Source organism: Thermobia domestica, chromosome 5 (assembly GCF_964235325.1).
Source record: "Thermobia domestica chromosome 5, izTheDome1.hap1.1, whole genome shotgun sequence".
In the NCBI taxonomy this organism is placed as follows: domain Eukaryota; kingdom Metazoa; phylum Arthropoda; class Insecta; order Zygentoma; family Lepismatidae; genus Thermobia; species Thermobia domestica.
This window is the reverse complement of record NC_137458.1, coordinates 289,926,525-289,944,522: the sequence shown is the minus strand read 5'-3', so window position 1 is coordinate 289,944,522 and position 17,998 is coordinate 289,926,525. Positions and strand designations below refer to the sequence as shown.

At 36.7% G+C, this 17,998-nt stretch overlaps 1 protein-coding gene across 17 annotated transcripts in view; it reads right to left on the bottom strand.

Moving 5' to 3' along the window:
• LOC145686681 (protein argonaute-2-like) overlaps nt 1-17,998 on the bottom strand; it is a 212,267-nt gene that overhangs the window by 177,305 nt on the left and 16,964 nt on the right. For 15 of the 17 annotated variants that reach the window (XM_081760200.1, XM_081760204.1, XM_081760201.1 and 12 more), the window contains 4 exons: nt 10,375-10,506; nt 5,564-5,626; nt 5,027-5,173; nt 559-654 (listed from right to left, as the gene is read on the bottom strand). In XM_081760200.1, the coding sequence (XP_081616326.1) occupies nt 559-654; nt 5,027-5,173; nt 5,564-5,626; nt 10,375-10,506 (438 nt within the window). The remainder of the gene's footprint in view (nt 1-558; nt 655-5,026; nt 5,174-5,563; nt 5,627-10,374; nt 10,507-17,998) is intronic. The other 2 variants (XM_081760205.1, XM_081760213.1) reach the window with 1 other exon arrangement.

The following is a 17,998-nucleotide window of genomic DNA, read 5'->3' as shown; positions in this document are numbered from 1 at the left end:
AATTCGTCCAAATGAATAATAACATTCGCTTTCCCTGATATATATATATAGAGGAAATTTTCCTCCCTCTCTAAATCATGATCTATATTGTTCGTTTATTTTTTTTAGATTTAACCGTTAAACCATGCCCAAGCACCTAGCAGTTTAGAAAAGATCTATTTTAATAGTTAAAACTCATCCCTCCATTCCTTTAAGGGCTCAATTTGTCATAATAAAAATCTACAGCAGCTGGTAAGATATGTTACGAAAAAATCCTTAGCAATCCTCAAAGTAGTTTTTCCATAAATATGCAGTTTAAAAAAAATGGAATACGTCAGCAGACCACGAATAAAGAGCAATCGATTGACGCTTGAGTGGCAATGCGGGATTTGAAATTTGGAAATATATATATATATATATATATATATATATATATATATATATATAAAATATAGTACATTTTCGATAATAAATTTATAAATAAACAGAACTTAGACGGAATCAAGTTTCTTAATGAAAAGAAACGCTACAAAAACTGACAAACGAAGATTGAATTAATGCAGAATGAAAGATACTTACGTGGCTCTTCTGGTCTCGATGCAGGCTGTGACACTGAAGGACCAGCTGCACCCAAAGGAGGAAATTCCTGCTGTGCGGCCTGTCCTTTCTGTTTACCTAATAAATCAATACATAAAATAAATACAATAAAGGACACTTTTATCTTAACACACATGCTACTTGCGAAAAAAAAAATTACAATTCTTAAGAAGAAAAGGCTTGAATTTTATTCCAGAAGCAAGTGCCATCCTAACATCTAATATAGAAGAAGCCATTCATTACTTACAACGGAAGAAGGAATTAGACAAGAAGCGTTCTATTTCTAAAACGGGTCAGGCCACCAAGAACAAGAACGTGCTACATTCAAGATGTGGAGATTACAATTCTGAGAAAAGACAAAGGAAACACAACAATTGTCCGACGCATTCGTTCAACCGAAGATGACAAAATATTGAACGACCCAGCATACAAAACTCTAACCAATGATCCCACATCGGATATAGAACGAAAATCCATCGATCTTCTGAGAACGTCCGGATTACTGGAACAAGTGTACAAAGAACTATTATTATATGGATGCCAACTGTCACGTTTAGGAGGCAATTCTGACATATAACCCAGACTGCTTGGTACCTACAGTCAAACATGGAGGCGGATCCGTGATGGTTTGGGATGCAATATCGTGGCAGTCTTTGGGCCCATTAATTGTTTTAGAGGGTTGTATTACTGACAAGGACTGTAGGACCATTTACACCCTATGGTTCGAACACTCTTCCCGGACGATGGTGCATTGTTCCAGGATGATAAGTGCCTCATGCACACTGCTAAATTTGTCAGATAGTCGTTCGATGAGTATGACAGTGTAGTTGAACACCTGGCATGGCCCGCTCAATCACCGGATCTCAACATTATGGAGCCTGTGCGGGGTTTGTTACGAGGATCGAGTGAGGAAACGTTTCCCTATAGTGCTGAACTTGTCACTGCGCTTCAAGACGAATGGCTGAAAATCACTCTGCAAACGGTGCAGACCTCCATCGACCCTTCTCAAGTCGTGTTGTTGCTGTACTGGCCGCCAAGGGCACTCCAACACCTTAATAAACAGAAATTATGGGTTCTACCGGGTGTTTCAGTTTCAATGTCTACTATCTCAGGGTTCATAGTGGTCTGGTCTCTTGTAAATAGTTGAAAAGTGACCAAAAGCAACATTGTCGAACGTAAGACAAACTGCTGCAAACTATGCAATACTTGGCTGGGTCAAAATGGAAGATGGATGTCACACTGGACGACAGGGTTGGCAAAAACCATGGTTTTTATTGAAAAAACAACAACAAAAAAAAAAAAAAAATAAATAAATAAATAATTTGCTCGACGTATTTATATCACATATGGACAGAAATAAGTTTGTTTCGCCTTGGTGTTATTATATATCAACCGGGTTGTGCTGGAAGGGGTCACATAAGCTTAAAACGAAATCCAAACCGCTTCTCGGTTTACATTCGAGAGAAATTGTCCTCCATTTGAACTCGAAACCAGAACTAATTAGCCACAAATGCGATACATCTGCCGACTTACTCACGAAAACTTTTGATACGTTGTACTGATCTTTACATATTTGATAATATAATTGTGAAGATCATTTCAGAAGGACAAAATGAAAATAAACAGTTGCACAAATGAAACCATTATACAGAATTACATATGAACAATTTCAAAATACTGCAGAGTACAAAAGAATTAATTTAGTCCAAGTTAGTTCACTACGATTTTTACAGTCCAAGCTAACGAAATACGACGACTTAATTTGCACATCAGTAAGAAAAGTAAATAAAGATACGAAATATTTCAGTCCACTTTGGTTCTGACCCATTTATACATAAATAGATACCAAAAATACTTCTGATTTCAATAAATGACTCTCGTTGGGTTTGTATGACCCTCCCCCGCCCCCCTTCCCAAAAAGTACGGCACTTCGATGTAGTTTATCAACAGTAAACATTATTAAAACAAAACAATATTCAGAATTTTTCTTTGATTGCAACTGCATAACAATAATAACAATCAAAAAAAAAAAAAAAAAAAAGAAAAAAGAAAAGAAAAGAAAAGAAACATTCATAAACTAATAAGAACAAAAGTTGCTTTTGTAACATACAGTGATGCCAATTTACCCTATTTGTGGCTAAATCTAGCATATTTGGAGAGGCATTTAGCCATACAAATCTAAGAAATGCTTATAGCCTTAAATATAGCTTATTTTATGAAACTCTTTTGTTATTTTTGGCTTTTTGTTAGCCGTTAAATTAATTCTAAAAATTCTTTTTTCTTTGAAAATAAAATGTAATTTTTAAAAATTAGCCTATTTGTCATTACATATTATCATATGCAACAAACACTTGGTTTTTATTCTTTTTCTCTCTCTCCCCACCCACAGATTTACAACTACTTAACGATACTTATCAACTCAGAAATAATTTTAATGTCGCTCACGTAATGGCCCAGTTTACTACTTTTTATTATTTTAATTTTTGCATTTCATTGCAAGAAAGTTTTCTAATTAAACAATTAGTAAACTTTTCGGTTCTTCAAGCCATAGAGGAGTCACAAGCCATGTTTTTCTTTATCAAAGGAAACAAATAGGATATCTAATTACCTTGAAAACTCACAATGCAATCATGATGATTCATGTGAATATACGGAGAAATAAAGACAATGATCTACCGAAAGAAGTAGTACTGAAAATTTGGGCAATGGTAGTATATACAAACACAACCAATACACAATCCAACGATGGTGCATCCAGTTCTAGCGCCTCGGCTAGCTGCGACGTCGTCGACGATGATTTATTTCTATGCAACTGATAATTATGGCTGTTGACTTTCACAAATCAGATGAGTTGTTGAAGGATTTTATAGTAATTTAAAGTCATGTATGTTGCTTGTTGTTTTGTATGGCTGCGAAACATGGTCACTTACTCTGAGGGAAGAACATAGACTGAAAGTATTTGAGAACAAGATCCTGAGACGAATATTCGGACCCAACAGGAACGGGAATGGGGAATGGCGGAAACTTGATAACGAGAAACTACATAATTTATACGGTTTACCCAACATTGTTAGGGTCGTCAAGTCTAGGGGGCTTAGATGGGCGGGTCATGTAGCTAGAATGGAAGAAAGTAGAAACGCTTTCAAAGTCTTGACTGGAAGACCAATCGGAAAACGACCATTAGGAAGACCTAGGCGCAGATGGGAGAACAATATTAAGATGGATCTCGCAGAGATTGGAATACAAAGTAGAAACTGGATGCAGTTAGCTAAGGATAGAAGTCAGTGGAGAGCTTTTGTGAACGCGGCATTGAACCTCCGGGTTCCATAGGCCATAGAGTTAGTTAGTTAGTTATGTTGCTTGTTAGTCTTCAGCGAATAAAATCCAAGATTTCAAATTTTACTACGACTTACCTTTGATCTACATACAAAAAAGGGTTTAAAATGTAGAATGTGGGTTGTAGGTTAGCAGCTCAAAATCTAGCCATTTTATGCGTAAAAAAGCTTATTTCTGAAGGCCATTTAGCCTATTTTCTTCAGAGGTTATTGGCAACACTGGTAGCATAATCTCTTTGAGTACTGAATGGGGAATTTAGGTCTGGATATAATACGAATAATATACGGGAGTGAAACGTGATAACCCACAAATGTGTTTTCATCAAGATTTTACAAACACTTACACTTTTACGAAAATTTTTCGATTTTTGGTTTAAACCAGTTGTTAAAAAATAAATAAATAAATAAATAAATAAATAAAAAGCTGGTTTAAAACAAGGTTTAAACCACCTTGGTTTAAACCAGCCAACCCTGCGGGCCGAGCTCTATATCTATCTCCCGTAATGGTGACATTCGAGTAACTACGTTCCGTAACACCTCTCTGGCACAGACTTTTACCATCAGTGTCGAAGATGTTTCTCGCAAGTACGTAACGTAGACAAAAACGGGTATATGAAGATGAATGTTGTCCACTTCACACTTAACGCTAACAATCTTAACTAACGGAAAAGCAATCCTCGTTTTTGTGCATCCAACAAGAACCAAATACCGTTCTTGGAACGGAAATTAGAAGAAAAAAAAAAAAAAACAGTGGGACATATGTCGTCTTATTTTTTATAATTAGAAATTTATAAACCGAGGTTCACCTTCATAATTTGACATACTCGTGAGATTCTCAAATTTTTCGCACAAATTCTGACCCCTTTCCTCACTCCCACTTAGGATATTAATTTTAATTAAAGTACCATGAAAAAAAAGTAAAAATGTATTCTCCTGGATTGAATGTACAGTCACTTTTACCTTGTTATGACTAGTGCAATTAACAGTAATCTTGGTTATTACATTTTTACTATTCATTCTGCTACAGTTTATCTCACTTTGTCCCAGTTCTGTGCCTCCAATATTGACCAACCTTGAGGGTAATTCCCTAATTAATAAATTCTATTACATAATACCTTTTTTCTTCTTTCCTTGCCCAGGGGGAGCCATCTCTTCTTTTACGGATGTGGGCTCTTGCGGTGGAAGGGCCTGTTTAGGAGGAGGTCCTACTGCCCCTTCAGATTCACTCTCTCGTCTGGGAGTTTCTTCTTTCTTTTTCTTTCCTAAAAAAAAGAAACAATTATTATTTTTTAAAATTATTACAATAACTTCATGTGCAGCTTGAAGCCAATTTATAATGCGTAATAGAAATGAAGAAAAATCATAATAATAGTAAAAATTACAAGAGGCACCACAACATGAATTGTAGTGGAAAAGATATTCATCTGCGCGGTTTTATTCCCTCCGTATAAGCGGAGAAGAAAAGTTTTCAGCAAAAGTTTCTAAGCGCTGAAGACAAGTCATCTTGTCGTAACTGTTTGACACTTTTGAATCAAAACGTATTAAAAGTAAATCTTCGTTTAATATTGACACCAAAGTATAATTTTAACGCTGCAATCGAAATTACATTTAGGAAGAGTAATTTCGTAATAATAAGGAAAAATATACTCTACCAATGGGTTGGGGGAATTGTTGCTCATGAGGTGGACCTTGCTGCACAGGTTGTTGCGCCCTCCCTATACAAACAAATATAAGTCTAATATAATAAAGGTTAATAAATAAATAAATAAAAACACATACATTACAATAACAATAAAAAAGGAAATAAAAATAAAATATATACAAAAAACAAAGTAATATAAGAAAATGAGATAAAACGTGTATATAAAATAAAACAAAATAATATTGAAACAAAAATAATCATATTATTGAAGATCTAATAATGGAGCTGCTCCTGAAACGGGTAAAACAGGGTGTCTACTAAAATTCCGAAATGAAATTTCGTGACCTTTTCTTTACCAAATCATAAAATTTCCTAATATTTTCAATGCGAATTTGGCCGAATTTTTATCCATGCGATAGAAACGTAGTTTGTTAGCGATTTGGTAGCGTCTAAAGCCGATGATAGACATTTTTGGTATTGAACTTTGACGTTTTATAAAACAAAATTTTTCAATCTGTACTTACACTTGTACAGTTAAAAAAAATCTTGACCCAAAAGCTAAATTTCGTGACTTTTCGTGACTTTCATGACCGTTTTCTGATTTCGTGACTTTTTTGTGACATTCGTGACCGATCGACACCCTGTAAAAGGAAGAAGTCACCGTACATTCTAGTACATCCGTAACGATAGATTTCATTCTGAGACATATTACATCCATAGAGTTCTTGGTCAGACTATGTCCTAACCAGGTTTCTTTCCTGTTTTCAATTACATTTAATATTGTTCTTACTCGCATTCTATTCTGAAAACTTTATTTGCTTTAGAGCTCCTTCGTGGTTAAGCGGTCAACGTACGCGCCCTTTGGTGTGGGAGACCCGGGTTCGATTCCCAGCGAAGCTCATGTGTTAATCAGTAGGTCCTGTCTCATATAGCATCGCTGCTGAAAGGGACGTTAAACTCAAAGTCAACTCAACTTAACTTTATTTGTTTTCTGCTGAACAACATGATTTTCTACATTCTTCTCCACACTCAAACATTTACAAAATTATTTCGCTGCTTTTGTGTCGTGTCCTAGAAGAACATTAATTGCTGAAATCATTTGCTGGGGTTAAAAAAAAAAAAAAAAAAAACGAAGTTAATTTATTTAAATCTTTGGTTATGATTCGATTTGCCTTTAGCAAAGTTTCATACTATCTGTTGAACTGACTGAATTATTAAGGATATTGTCACACAGTAAGAATCACTCTGGAAATACACGGAAATAATCCTTGTTATCTACTGGAAATTCTAACTCCTCACAATTTCACGCAATAAACTTACAGAAAACTATGAACGTCGCTAATTTTCTTAAGAACTGCTATTTATGCAACTACTCAATTAAAAGATAAATAACTTTAACATTCTATTGTCAACTATGTAGTAGTAAGAACTTTCGTTAACTAGTGTAAGTATCTTCAATTTTTACCATTTCATATGTAATTAATTTCCAAACATCATATCCCTACCAACATCTTTTCGTATGTATGGCTTAATAACGCTCAAAGTGGTCAGAGAATATTCGACATTTAATATGTTGGCTTGAACTTAACAACAATTTGAAAGGAGTAAGGTATTATTTACTGATAAGATAGGCGCTCTTCATGAGGCTTACATTGTAACTACCAAACTATAATCAGTTCCTAATTATAGACTCGGGTGACTATGATAATATACGGTCACCGAAAATTTGGCAATTTGATTTATAAACAGGACACAAAAAATAATGTAATAAAATGTCCTTTGCATAATATGATAAAATGCATCGTATTTAAAGGGGTTCAGTGTTGATGTAATTATAACGACACATAATGAGGTAATATACTGTTTAACCATTAGCGATTCTTTGAAAAGGACTGCAGGTTTGAGATTATTGCAGTTTGCAAATATAACCATGTTACCTTGTAAGATTTTACTACTTTTGTTCCTAAGGATTCTGAAACATGTAAAAAGTTTCCGTAGAAGTCAGCGTACGACTTGAAAATCTAAAGAGACTTTCAATAAATATGCTTTTCAAACAGAACAGTTAATTTCATTACTTCTACAAGTATTGTTGCTATTACTAGTAACTTACCGGTTTACAAAAGGAATTTTGCTAGTCGTTACAGCTAAATTTTACCCAAGTTGGTATGGGTCCCAGTATGACTAAAACTCTAAACAAAACACAATGTAGATTATTGGTTTGATCCCAGCTTATGCCAAGTGGGTTTTGTGGAGGACAATCACCGTGTGCGTACATTACATTCATTATCATATCAATAATGTGGGATCCGAATTACGAACAGAACTTGAATTCGGTCAGTTGGCGGTTGCACAAACCAGCATGCAAGTTCAACCCACACAATATAGGCGGTTCCCACCACACTGTATCCATTCAAATGGTGGACTGAAGGACCAAGGCGATGACCTCCGGTTGTCACAGCGTTGTTGGATATTTGCGATAAGAAACATTATAGCAAATGTTCAGGAAAAAAAAAATCGTTGCCAAATGTCATGAGGCTCTACAAAATTAGTGAGGTGCTTGAACACAGAATTCAACCTTGTCGAAACGAAATGGCGAAAGAAAGAAAATGGTAACTACCATTTATATTGAGTTGAGGTTTTGCATTATCTAACGGAGACCGAAACAATCAATTGTACAAATGTTCCTTGATCCCCAAACAAGAAAGAATTACAGTGAAACCTCTGAATAACGGACACCAATGGGACATGAATTTTTGCCCGTTACAGAGAGGCTACACAAATTTAATTGTATGCAGTAATATACAGTAAATACATTATGTATTAGCGTAAATACGTGAAATTCAATATGAACATACTCTATTTAGCACGTATTTGAATTACTGGGAGGGATGAAGGAGAAATTTACTTCTGTTAAATATTGCTGGAAGATGTGTTAATATATTCGTATACTGCAACCGTTTAAAGTCTTTTATTTAGCGAGAATGAGTAATAAAACTTATTAGTAAGTATCCTCTGAGAATCCTCAGTACGGTTGCGGAAGAAATATATATATATATATATAGTTTATATTTTATTTTTATTTTTTATTTTTTTGGTAATGGCGTGGTATCTTCGTTGGCGGAATGGATGAAAATGCAAGTTATTGGGAGTGCATATCTTTATTGAACCAGCCCGAATCACAAAGAAAGTGAAAAAGAAAGGTGGGAAAACTCCAACCCAGACTTGTTTCAGTCTCATAAGTAAAAAGAAATGTTGCTTTCCAAAAAAGAGAAACAAACAATGCTTTATCTTTGAAATTGTCGGGAAAGATGCAATGCCCAGAGAAAAAAGGATTGACCTTGCATGAGTGTTATTGCTTATTGAAGGTTTTCTAGGATTTCCACCAGAAAGCAGCTTATTGCGGGCAGAAAAGAAAGAGGAATTTCAAGTTCAGCTTGAAGCTGTTCTGTTTGATGGTTCATCAGGTCTAGACTCATGATAGATACACTTGTGGGGAAAAAACTTTTCTGTCAACTGTGATATATCGCAGAACAGAGAATAATTCCTGTCCGTTATGAAGAGGTTATTGATACGTTTGGGGGGGGGGGGGGGACTGTCCGCGTCCGTATCTGAGAATGTCCGTAAAAGGGAGGGTTTTGTTCCGTAAAAGAACATATAGTTTTTGGGAATACGATACCCCGTTACATCAATTATTTATTGATTTTAGAAAGACGTACGACTCAGTTAGGAGAGAAACATTATACAACGTTCTTACAGAACTTGGAATACCGAGAAAACTAATTAGATTAATTATGTTTAAAGGAATCCCAAAGTAAAGTCCGGGTAGGAAAATTTTTGTCCACGAGCTTTCACGTTGAAAATGGCCTGAAACAAGGAGATGCGTTGTCGCCATTATTATTTAACTTTGTGCTGGAATACGCCATAAGGAAAATCAAAGATAGTAACCAGGGCCTAGAGTTGAACGGTATTCACCAGGTTATGGCATTATGCTGATGATGTAAATTTAATACGGGATGATAGGAGAACAATAGAAAGAAATTCAGAGATCTTATTAAACGCTTGCAGGGACATGGGTTTAGAAGTAAATGCAGAGAAAACTAAATACATGGAAGTGCGTCGGGACCGTAATACGGCAAATTGTGGAGGCGTTAAAATATTAAATAATACTTTTGATAAAGTGGATACTTTTAAATATTTAGGATCAATATTAACAGACGAAAATCATATTCACGAAGAAATTAAATGCCGACTAGAAGGAGGGAATTCGTGTTACTATTCGGTTCAAAATCTTTTGTCGTCGCGAATTCTGTCGAAGAATTTGAAGCTTAAAATATATAAAACGATAATCATGCCTGTTGTTCTATATGGTTGCGAAACATGGTCGCTTACTCTGAGGGAAGAACATAGACTGAAAGTATTTGAAAACAAGATCCTGAGAATATTCGGACCCAAAAGGAACGGGAATGGGGAATGGCGGAAACTTCATAACGAGGAACTACATAATTTATACGGTTTACCCAATATTGTTAGGATCGTCAAGTCTAGGAGGCTTAGGTGGGCAGGTCATGTAGCTAGAATGGAAGAAAGTAGAAACGCTTTTAAAATCTTGACTGGAAGACCAATCGGAAAACGACCATTATGAAGACCTAGGCGCAGATGGGAAGACAATATTAAGATGGATCTCGCAGAGATTGGAATACAAAGTAGAAACTGGATGCAATTAGCTAAGAATAGAAGTCAGTGGAGAGCTCTTGTGAACGCGGCATTGAACCTCCGGGTTCCATAGGCCATAGAGTTAGATAGTTAGTTTTAAGATCGTACCTTTCCCTTTCTTTCCCTGTCCAGCTGTGGGCTCTTCCTTTACGGGTGTGGGTTCTGCAGGTGGAGGAGGTTGCTTAGGGGCAGGCCCTGCAGCTCCTTCAGAGGGAGTTTCCTCCTCTTTCTTCTTCTTACCTAAGTAGGAAATAAATAAAATCAACAAATATGTCTTTTTCTACTGGTTTCAGGTGAGTAACAATAAGGCAGAATAATTATAAATAAAGAAGAAATAACAAAAGTAAAACCAAAAATAAAACCTAAAAGTAACAAGAAAAATTAATTATGTAAACAGCAATATTTGAACTCAATTCTCCCTGTAAAACAATACTAACGTCATTTGAGAACTAGCCATATATTAAGCAATAAATAAATAAGACAATTAACTCTTCGCATAACTTCAGAAGCCCATGGATGGATAGCACACTTACGGTCCACTCTCCAATATGGTACCAGATCTGACGTTATTACTTACTTATAACAGTTCTTCATATAACGTTAGCAAAAGTGCACTTATTCATACTTTATATACAGGGTGTTACAAAAGTGTGTAAGAACATTTTGGGAACCGATTCCTCACATCAAAATAAGAAAAAAGTTCATATGGACGTGTGCTCAAAAGTGGATAGTTTCGGACTTATACGGTGCCGAAAACGTGAAATAAGTGAACTTTAAAAGTTCATAGCTCCAATACTATGAGACCTATCGTAGTCGGGTCAAGACATCACTAAGGAACTGGTATGTGAACTATCCAAATATTCATGTTTAAGAATGCTCCAGTATTGGTACAGCAATTTCTAGAGAGATAAGCGGAGAGTCATCAAATACTCACAAACAGCCTCTCTGAAAATGATTGTGCAAGTACCGGAGGTTCTTAAACATGGATATTTGGATACTTCACATACTAGTTCATCAATATCTTGAACCGACTACGATCGGTCCTATAGTAGTGGAAGGACCTTTAAAGTTCATCTTTTCACGTTTTCGCACCCTATAACAACGAAACTATGCACCTCCGACAACAGGTCCATATGAACTTTTTTCTTTCTTATTTTCATGTGAGGAATCTATTTCCAAAACATTATGACAATTTTTGTAACACCCTATATATATATTTACATATACTGCATATATAAATATCCAGAAAATACTACAACACAACACATTATATGAAAATTGACCAATTTAATTTGTTGTTCTTCCTGTAACAAGTAGCACTGTAACATGAAGAAATTTGGTTTGTACGGCGTGATATTTTCTCAAAGTATTTTAAAACTAGAAACAAATTTGGACAAATTAGAGACGTTTGGAGACTCACGTGGTACGCTGTTGCCACTTCGTGCGCATCGTGAATCATCAGCTGGAACTGTCCTGTGAGTCTTAATGAAAAAGAAAATTTCTAAATATTGGTTTGTTTGGAATGGACGAAAGGATATGCTTGTCGTCCCAGTTTGTGCATGTTGGGAAGCAGGGATTTTTTTTTTTTTTTTAATCACTTCCGCGTACAAAGAAAGGAAAGACGCTTCTTTCATTCTGAAAAAAAACGTGTTTACTATTTAGAGGCAACATTGGAATGTTAAGGTTTGTTGCCAAGGAAACCCTCCACCCACTCTTGCTAAAATCGTGTTTATGACTCGATCCACGCTGAGTGACCGCAAGAACTATGTGATTTAGATTCTCTTCTTCAAAACAAATCTGCACATGTTTTTGAGCTGTCAATTTGTTTCTAGTTTTGAAAGCACTTTAATATTGAAATCTACTACTTTCGATTTTATTTACAGTAGAGATTAAGTATATTCTTGGTATGTTTGATTGACGGCAGAAAACAGCTTCTCGCTATCGATTTCGCTTTTACTCTACAGCAATCAACGTTCAAGCCGGAAGTGGTTACTTTCTGGCACTTGCATTTTGAATAGAAAGTTAAGAGAGAGAGAGAGACAGTACCTGTTCTTCGAACGCTAAATCGATTTTTAAAAGACATGCTTCTCGCTCTCTTTTATTGTTTTGCTCTATGTACACAAATATCGAAACCGGAAGTTACATTGGACTTCTATTACTTCCGGTTTTAAGAATGAAGATGAAATGTCTTCTTGGGACGACTAATTGATTGCAGGAAAAACGTTTTTTGGCTCTCTATTACCGTTTCTGGTCTACGTTGGGAGTCAGTTGGTGCAGTTCTTTTTTAGGTGATACCCAGGAAGACGTTGGGAGTGAGAAGTGTTAAAAATTAGTAGAAAGATTGTGTAAACAAAAGAACGTAATTAAGTTTAGAACAATGGTTTAAAAAATGAAGAGCTTAATTAGGTATTTGTTTATATACAGGGTGTGTTCATAAAGTTTCAAGTAGGGATGGCCAGATCCGGATATTTTTGAATCCGAATATCCGGATCCACTTGGGTCCGGATATCCGGTATCCGGATATCCGGACACGATCCGGATCCGAAATTTCGGATCTTGGATCCGGATCCGAAAAACCGGATCTTGGATTCGGATTCGAAATTTCGGATCTGAATTCGAGAAACCGAATCTTGGATCCGGATCCCAAAATCCGGATTCGAAACTCCGTGTCAGAAAATTCGGGTGTTCCGAATCAGCAAAATTTTCGAAATTATTGACAAAGTGATTTTCATTCCTATGCTTAAAATAAGATTTTAAGACACTTTTGGTATCTGATCGTGTGACAGCCTTGCGTTCTCTTCATTCTGTTGATATTTGGTTTTCGTGCCTTAATATGTCACAATTACTCCAAATTTGATTGAGTAAAACTGTCGACTTAGGTGAGAGCAATCTCATTGTCAGATTCGATTCTAGTGAAAATACTTGACCGAAAAGGTAGTAAATCTTTTTTAAAGCGGTCGTCCTGATGAAAATTTGTCCTTTGTTTTCTGTAACACTAGTCAAATGCTGGGATGAAACCTTAGTCTCAAGCTTCTTCATTAGACTCAGGCTGATTACTTTTCTAATTCTTTCTGAGTTATTGTGGTCACTGAATGAGGCCATTTCCTAGTCATGATGGGCTAGGCCATTGCTAATGGAACAACCCATAAAATATAGATCAAATCAAATTAAGGAGCAACTTCTTTTTCTTGCTCTTGATGAGCTTTTTTTCTTTCTTTAAAAATACGTTTCTCTGTGACCGTACCACTCCAGTTAGAATTAAGAATTGTAGTAGAGATGAAGTTCTAAATGGCAATTAATGTATCAAAATCAATGTATTAATGTACTGTATGTGTATACAAAATACCATATGGAGCCTCGAGCAGTAACACGTATCTTTGTAATTAGTAATCCACTACTATTAACTCTGCATAGGTTGTATAAGGAGCTATATCATTCATGTAAACACATAGGCGGATGCAGGGGGAGGGCGAAAAGTTGTTCGCCCCTACCCAGCGCCACCATTAACAGTGTACTTTAGTAGTAATTTGTGGCAATTTCAGATCATCTAAGTAATTTTTCACTGCTAGCATCCCCAACCGCCCCCTAAGAATCCATCCGCCCCCTCCAGGAGTCCGTTCTGGATTCGCCCCTGCGCAAACATAATATACAACTCATTCAAGAGTACATTTTGGTAGCTTTTTAAAATTTTTATCTTAAAGGATTGTCATTTCTCGTGGCTACTTATGCAATTTTGTCCATAGGCATACATGCAATTTCCAGTCATTACGCAAATACATTTATATACTTAATAGACCTCGGCTAGTTGGGGGCTTCGCCTCTAGACCCCCGTTACTAGGGCCTCGCACCACAAAAGCCTCTAATCATAATCAATTTAAAAAGAAATGTCTGGGGATTTTCCCTTAGACCCCCCATCTCTGATATCTCATTTGATCGGCCTATGACCTCGTACCTCGTAAACCTACAACCATACCGAATCTCAGTTTAAATATCAAATTGTATGTAATAACATTCCGGTATCCCGAGACACACCGAATTTCAGTGCGAGTACATGGGGGCTTTCCCCCCAGCCCACACATTTACTCGGTCTACGGCTTCGCACATCATACGCCTGCAAACATAACGAATTTTTAAGGGGCCGCGGTGGCTCAGTGGTAGAGCGTTCACCTCCGCTGCTTGGGGTCCCTGGTTCGATCCCAGATAGCGCCGTGTGGACTTTGTGGTGGACAAACACCGTGCTCGTGGGTTTTCTCGTTTCCTCCCACTTTCTTCATTTCATTTATTTCTCATAATCACCGTCTCCTCTAGCCTAACCGGCATAAACGTGGGACGTAAAACTCAAGGATTTCATTTCATAACGAATTTTTGTTCAAATAATAAGTTTCATTTATGTAACATTCCAGGATTCCGAGATATAAAAGTATTTTCTCCCCGCCCCTTTTCTTCTCCTCTAAGACATACATCAAAAAACGCTTAAGTACATACCTAATTATTTCAAATGTACAGTCCAAATTCTATGCTCCTAACCTTCAGAGGTTCCCAGATATCGACATGTTATTATAATAATTACAATCCCCACCCTCTTTTCTTTCCATCTCTTTTCTTTTTCTTTTTACTAAAACGTCAAAAAACACTGAAACACATGTCAATTTATTTTCAATGAGAAATGCAAATACCAAATTTCAAGTCTCTAACCTTAAAGGATATAACATATTAATACAGTAATTGTAATCCCCACTTAATTTTCTTCTCGCCCCAATATATATAAAGTTGAAATACGTATCTAATTATTTTAAGTAAGAAGTCCAAATACCAAATTCCATGTTTCTAACCCTTTAAGTTTCCGAGATTTAGGCATATTATTATACTAATTGCAATAATTGCAATTACCACCCGCTCTTTTACTTTCTATATCTTCTCTGCCCCATCTAATTTAAATATCAAAAAGCACTTAAACAAGTATCAAATTATTTTCAATGAGAAACCCAAATATCAAATTTGAAGTATCTAACGTCAAGAATCATCAATATTTGCCACCCCATTTCCCCCCTTCCTCGTCGAATTTCCCAAAGTCCTTCCTTAGTGGTATCCTACGTCACAAAGCCTATAAACTGTCCAAATTTCAAGTTTGTAGCTTAAGCGATTTGGCCTGTACGGTGATCTGTCACTCAGTCACTCAGGACTTTGCCCTTTTTATATAGAGAGATTTAAGATTTTATGGGAAAGCCATGGATTTTGTCCTAAGGCCGCCAGTGTCTTAGAAATGTAATAGCTTTGCTATAAACTTTAAGCAATCAACTGACTGATCTGCGTCTATATGTATTATGTAAAATACCGCTTATGATATTTATTTTGCTCGTAATAAAAAAAAAAATAGAAATGATGATGAAAATTCAGACATCCATGATTTTAGCGTAATGCTGCAGGAGTTCAGATCATTGAATTAATCATAAGAGCCGACTGTATAAGATAGACTACATTAAATTCCAATGTGGCACAAAGAAAATATGCAGCATTACTATGCAGTTTTTCAACGTTATAACTCATTCTGAAAATATTATCATAGGTCTTACAAACAATCGAATTTTAATCCTAACTCGATTAATATATAACAAAAGGCAGATCTATACAACTACTGACTTGAGATGAAAGTGGCATACTTGTAGTACGTTTAAAGGTATACTAAAGACTAAATGATGGGGTGTGCGCAACAATGCTCTAACCCCGAAAAATGTGAAAATGACATTTTGATGTAATCTTTTGTCATTTAAATTGAATTGTCTTCCCACTGAGTTAGATAAAATTCACCTAGTAAATTTTACACATATGGATATTTTAGTCCTGGGTCTCAATCTAAGGCCTAAAATATTCAAAACAGGAATCCGAATCTGTTCGAAATTTCGGGTGTGGATCCAGGAACCGGATATCCTGATCCGGATCCAATATTCGAAACTTCGGATCCGGATCCAAGATCCGAAATTTCGGATCCGGATCCAGGAACCGGATATCCGGATCCAAGATCCGAAATTTCGGATCCGGATCTTATAGGATCCGGATATCCGAGATTCGGATCCGTCTGGCCATCCCTAGTTTCAAGACTGGTCTGAGAATACAAAATGTATTAAACATTTTTGTACAGCGAACTAAAATTCTTTGAAATATGACCCTTAGGCATCCACACACCGCTGCCAGCGTTTTTTCCATTGTTCATACGCTTCCTGGAAGTCTTTGCGCGCAAGGCTGTTAAGGGAGCTTGTCGAAACTGCCTGGACCGCTGGAATCGTGTCAAATCGCTTCCCTTTCAGACTTTCTTAATCTGGGGGAACAAAAAAAGTCGCAGGGAGCGAGGTCGGGGCTGTAGGGGGTTTCCGGCAGTGTTGCCACGTTTAACTTAACCAAAACTCGACGGCAGAGGGCGATGTGTAATAGGGCACACTATCGTAGTGAACAACCCAATCGTCTTTGATCTCTGGGCGGACGCGGAGGACTCGATCCTTCAAACGGCGGAGCACTCCAGCGTAAAACTGACCTGTGACACACTGTCCGGCAGGAACAAAGTCTTTCCACTCAATCAGTTTTCGACGGAGGCCAATGACACGCACTCACTCCACTAGCGATCTTTTTACTCCAACGTCTCGGAAGCAACTGACGCGCGTGTGCTCCGTTAGCTAACACCCCCCACTATCTCACCCTGTCGGTTGAACGGGAATGCGCGCGCGCCCCTACTCAGGAAAATATCACTCTTGAAACTTTGTGAACAAACCCGGTATGTTCAAGAAAGAGTTTGAGATACAGTAATGCCAAGAGTGGTTTAAGTTATTTAAAAAGAGTTTTAAATACAGGAAGGTTCCTGTTCATGTTAAAAGCTATATTCATAGGTGATTGGCTTGCAGTACCTGTAAAGTCCAAATAAAGTCGGAGTGAAAAGGAAGTGGATTGACATTCTTGTGTGAGCTTTAGCAGCTGAAGTTAGTTATGATAATACAACTGCTTTTAATCAATTTCCAGAAAAGCCTAACTGTCTATAGCGATCAACAATTCATGATGGAAATGCGGTGGTTCGATTATTTCCATCAAAGAACTCAATCCTTAACTTTTGTAACTCATCAACTAGTTTATGAGATGCTTCGTCACCCGGACGGGCGGACACACGAATGAACAAGGTGAATATACCAGATAGTTTTGTTTGGTAAACCGAATTCATTAATTAAAAATTGGAATGAATTTTCTGCTAGTGTAATTCACTTCTCACCCTATTCAAATTTGTGAGTAAAAATTGGAAATTGGCTGAGAAGTAAATCCAGTTGCCTACAAGTTCTTCCAATTTTACTGACTGACTGACTGACTCTCTCACTCACTCACTCACACTCACTCACACACTCACACACACTCACACTCACACTCACACACACACACACACACACACACACACACACACACAAGCTTATTGTGTAACAAAATTCGAATACTATTACCAATAGAATAAGAAATACGTCTGATATAGTGGTGTTCACGAGTCCACACGAGAAATTTCCTACCTATATTTTGTAAGTCACATCTCGTCTCTCTTCTCGAAGAATTTTTTTTCTCTAGTTTCGATTATCGAAAAAGATGTCCTCGTCTCATTTTATTTTGTAAATTCACATACAAAATTTATGGCCTGAATTTTTAATTTTCAAACTATGCTATGCATGAGTGTCGGAAGTCTTACAGAACGGGTTCGTCTGTCGTC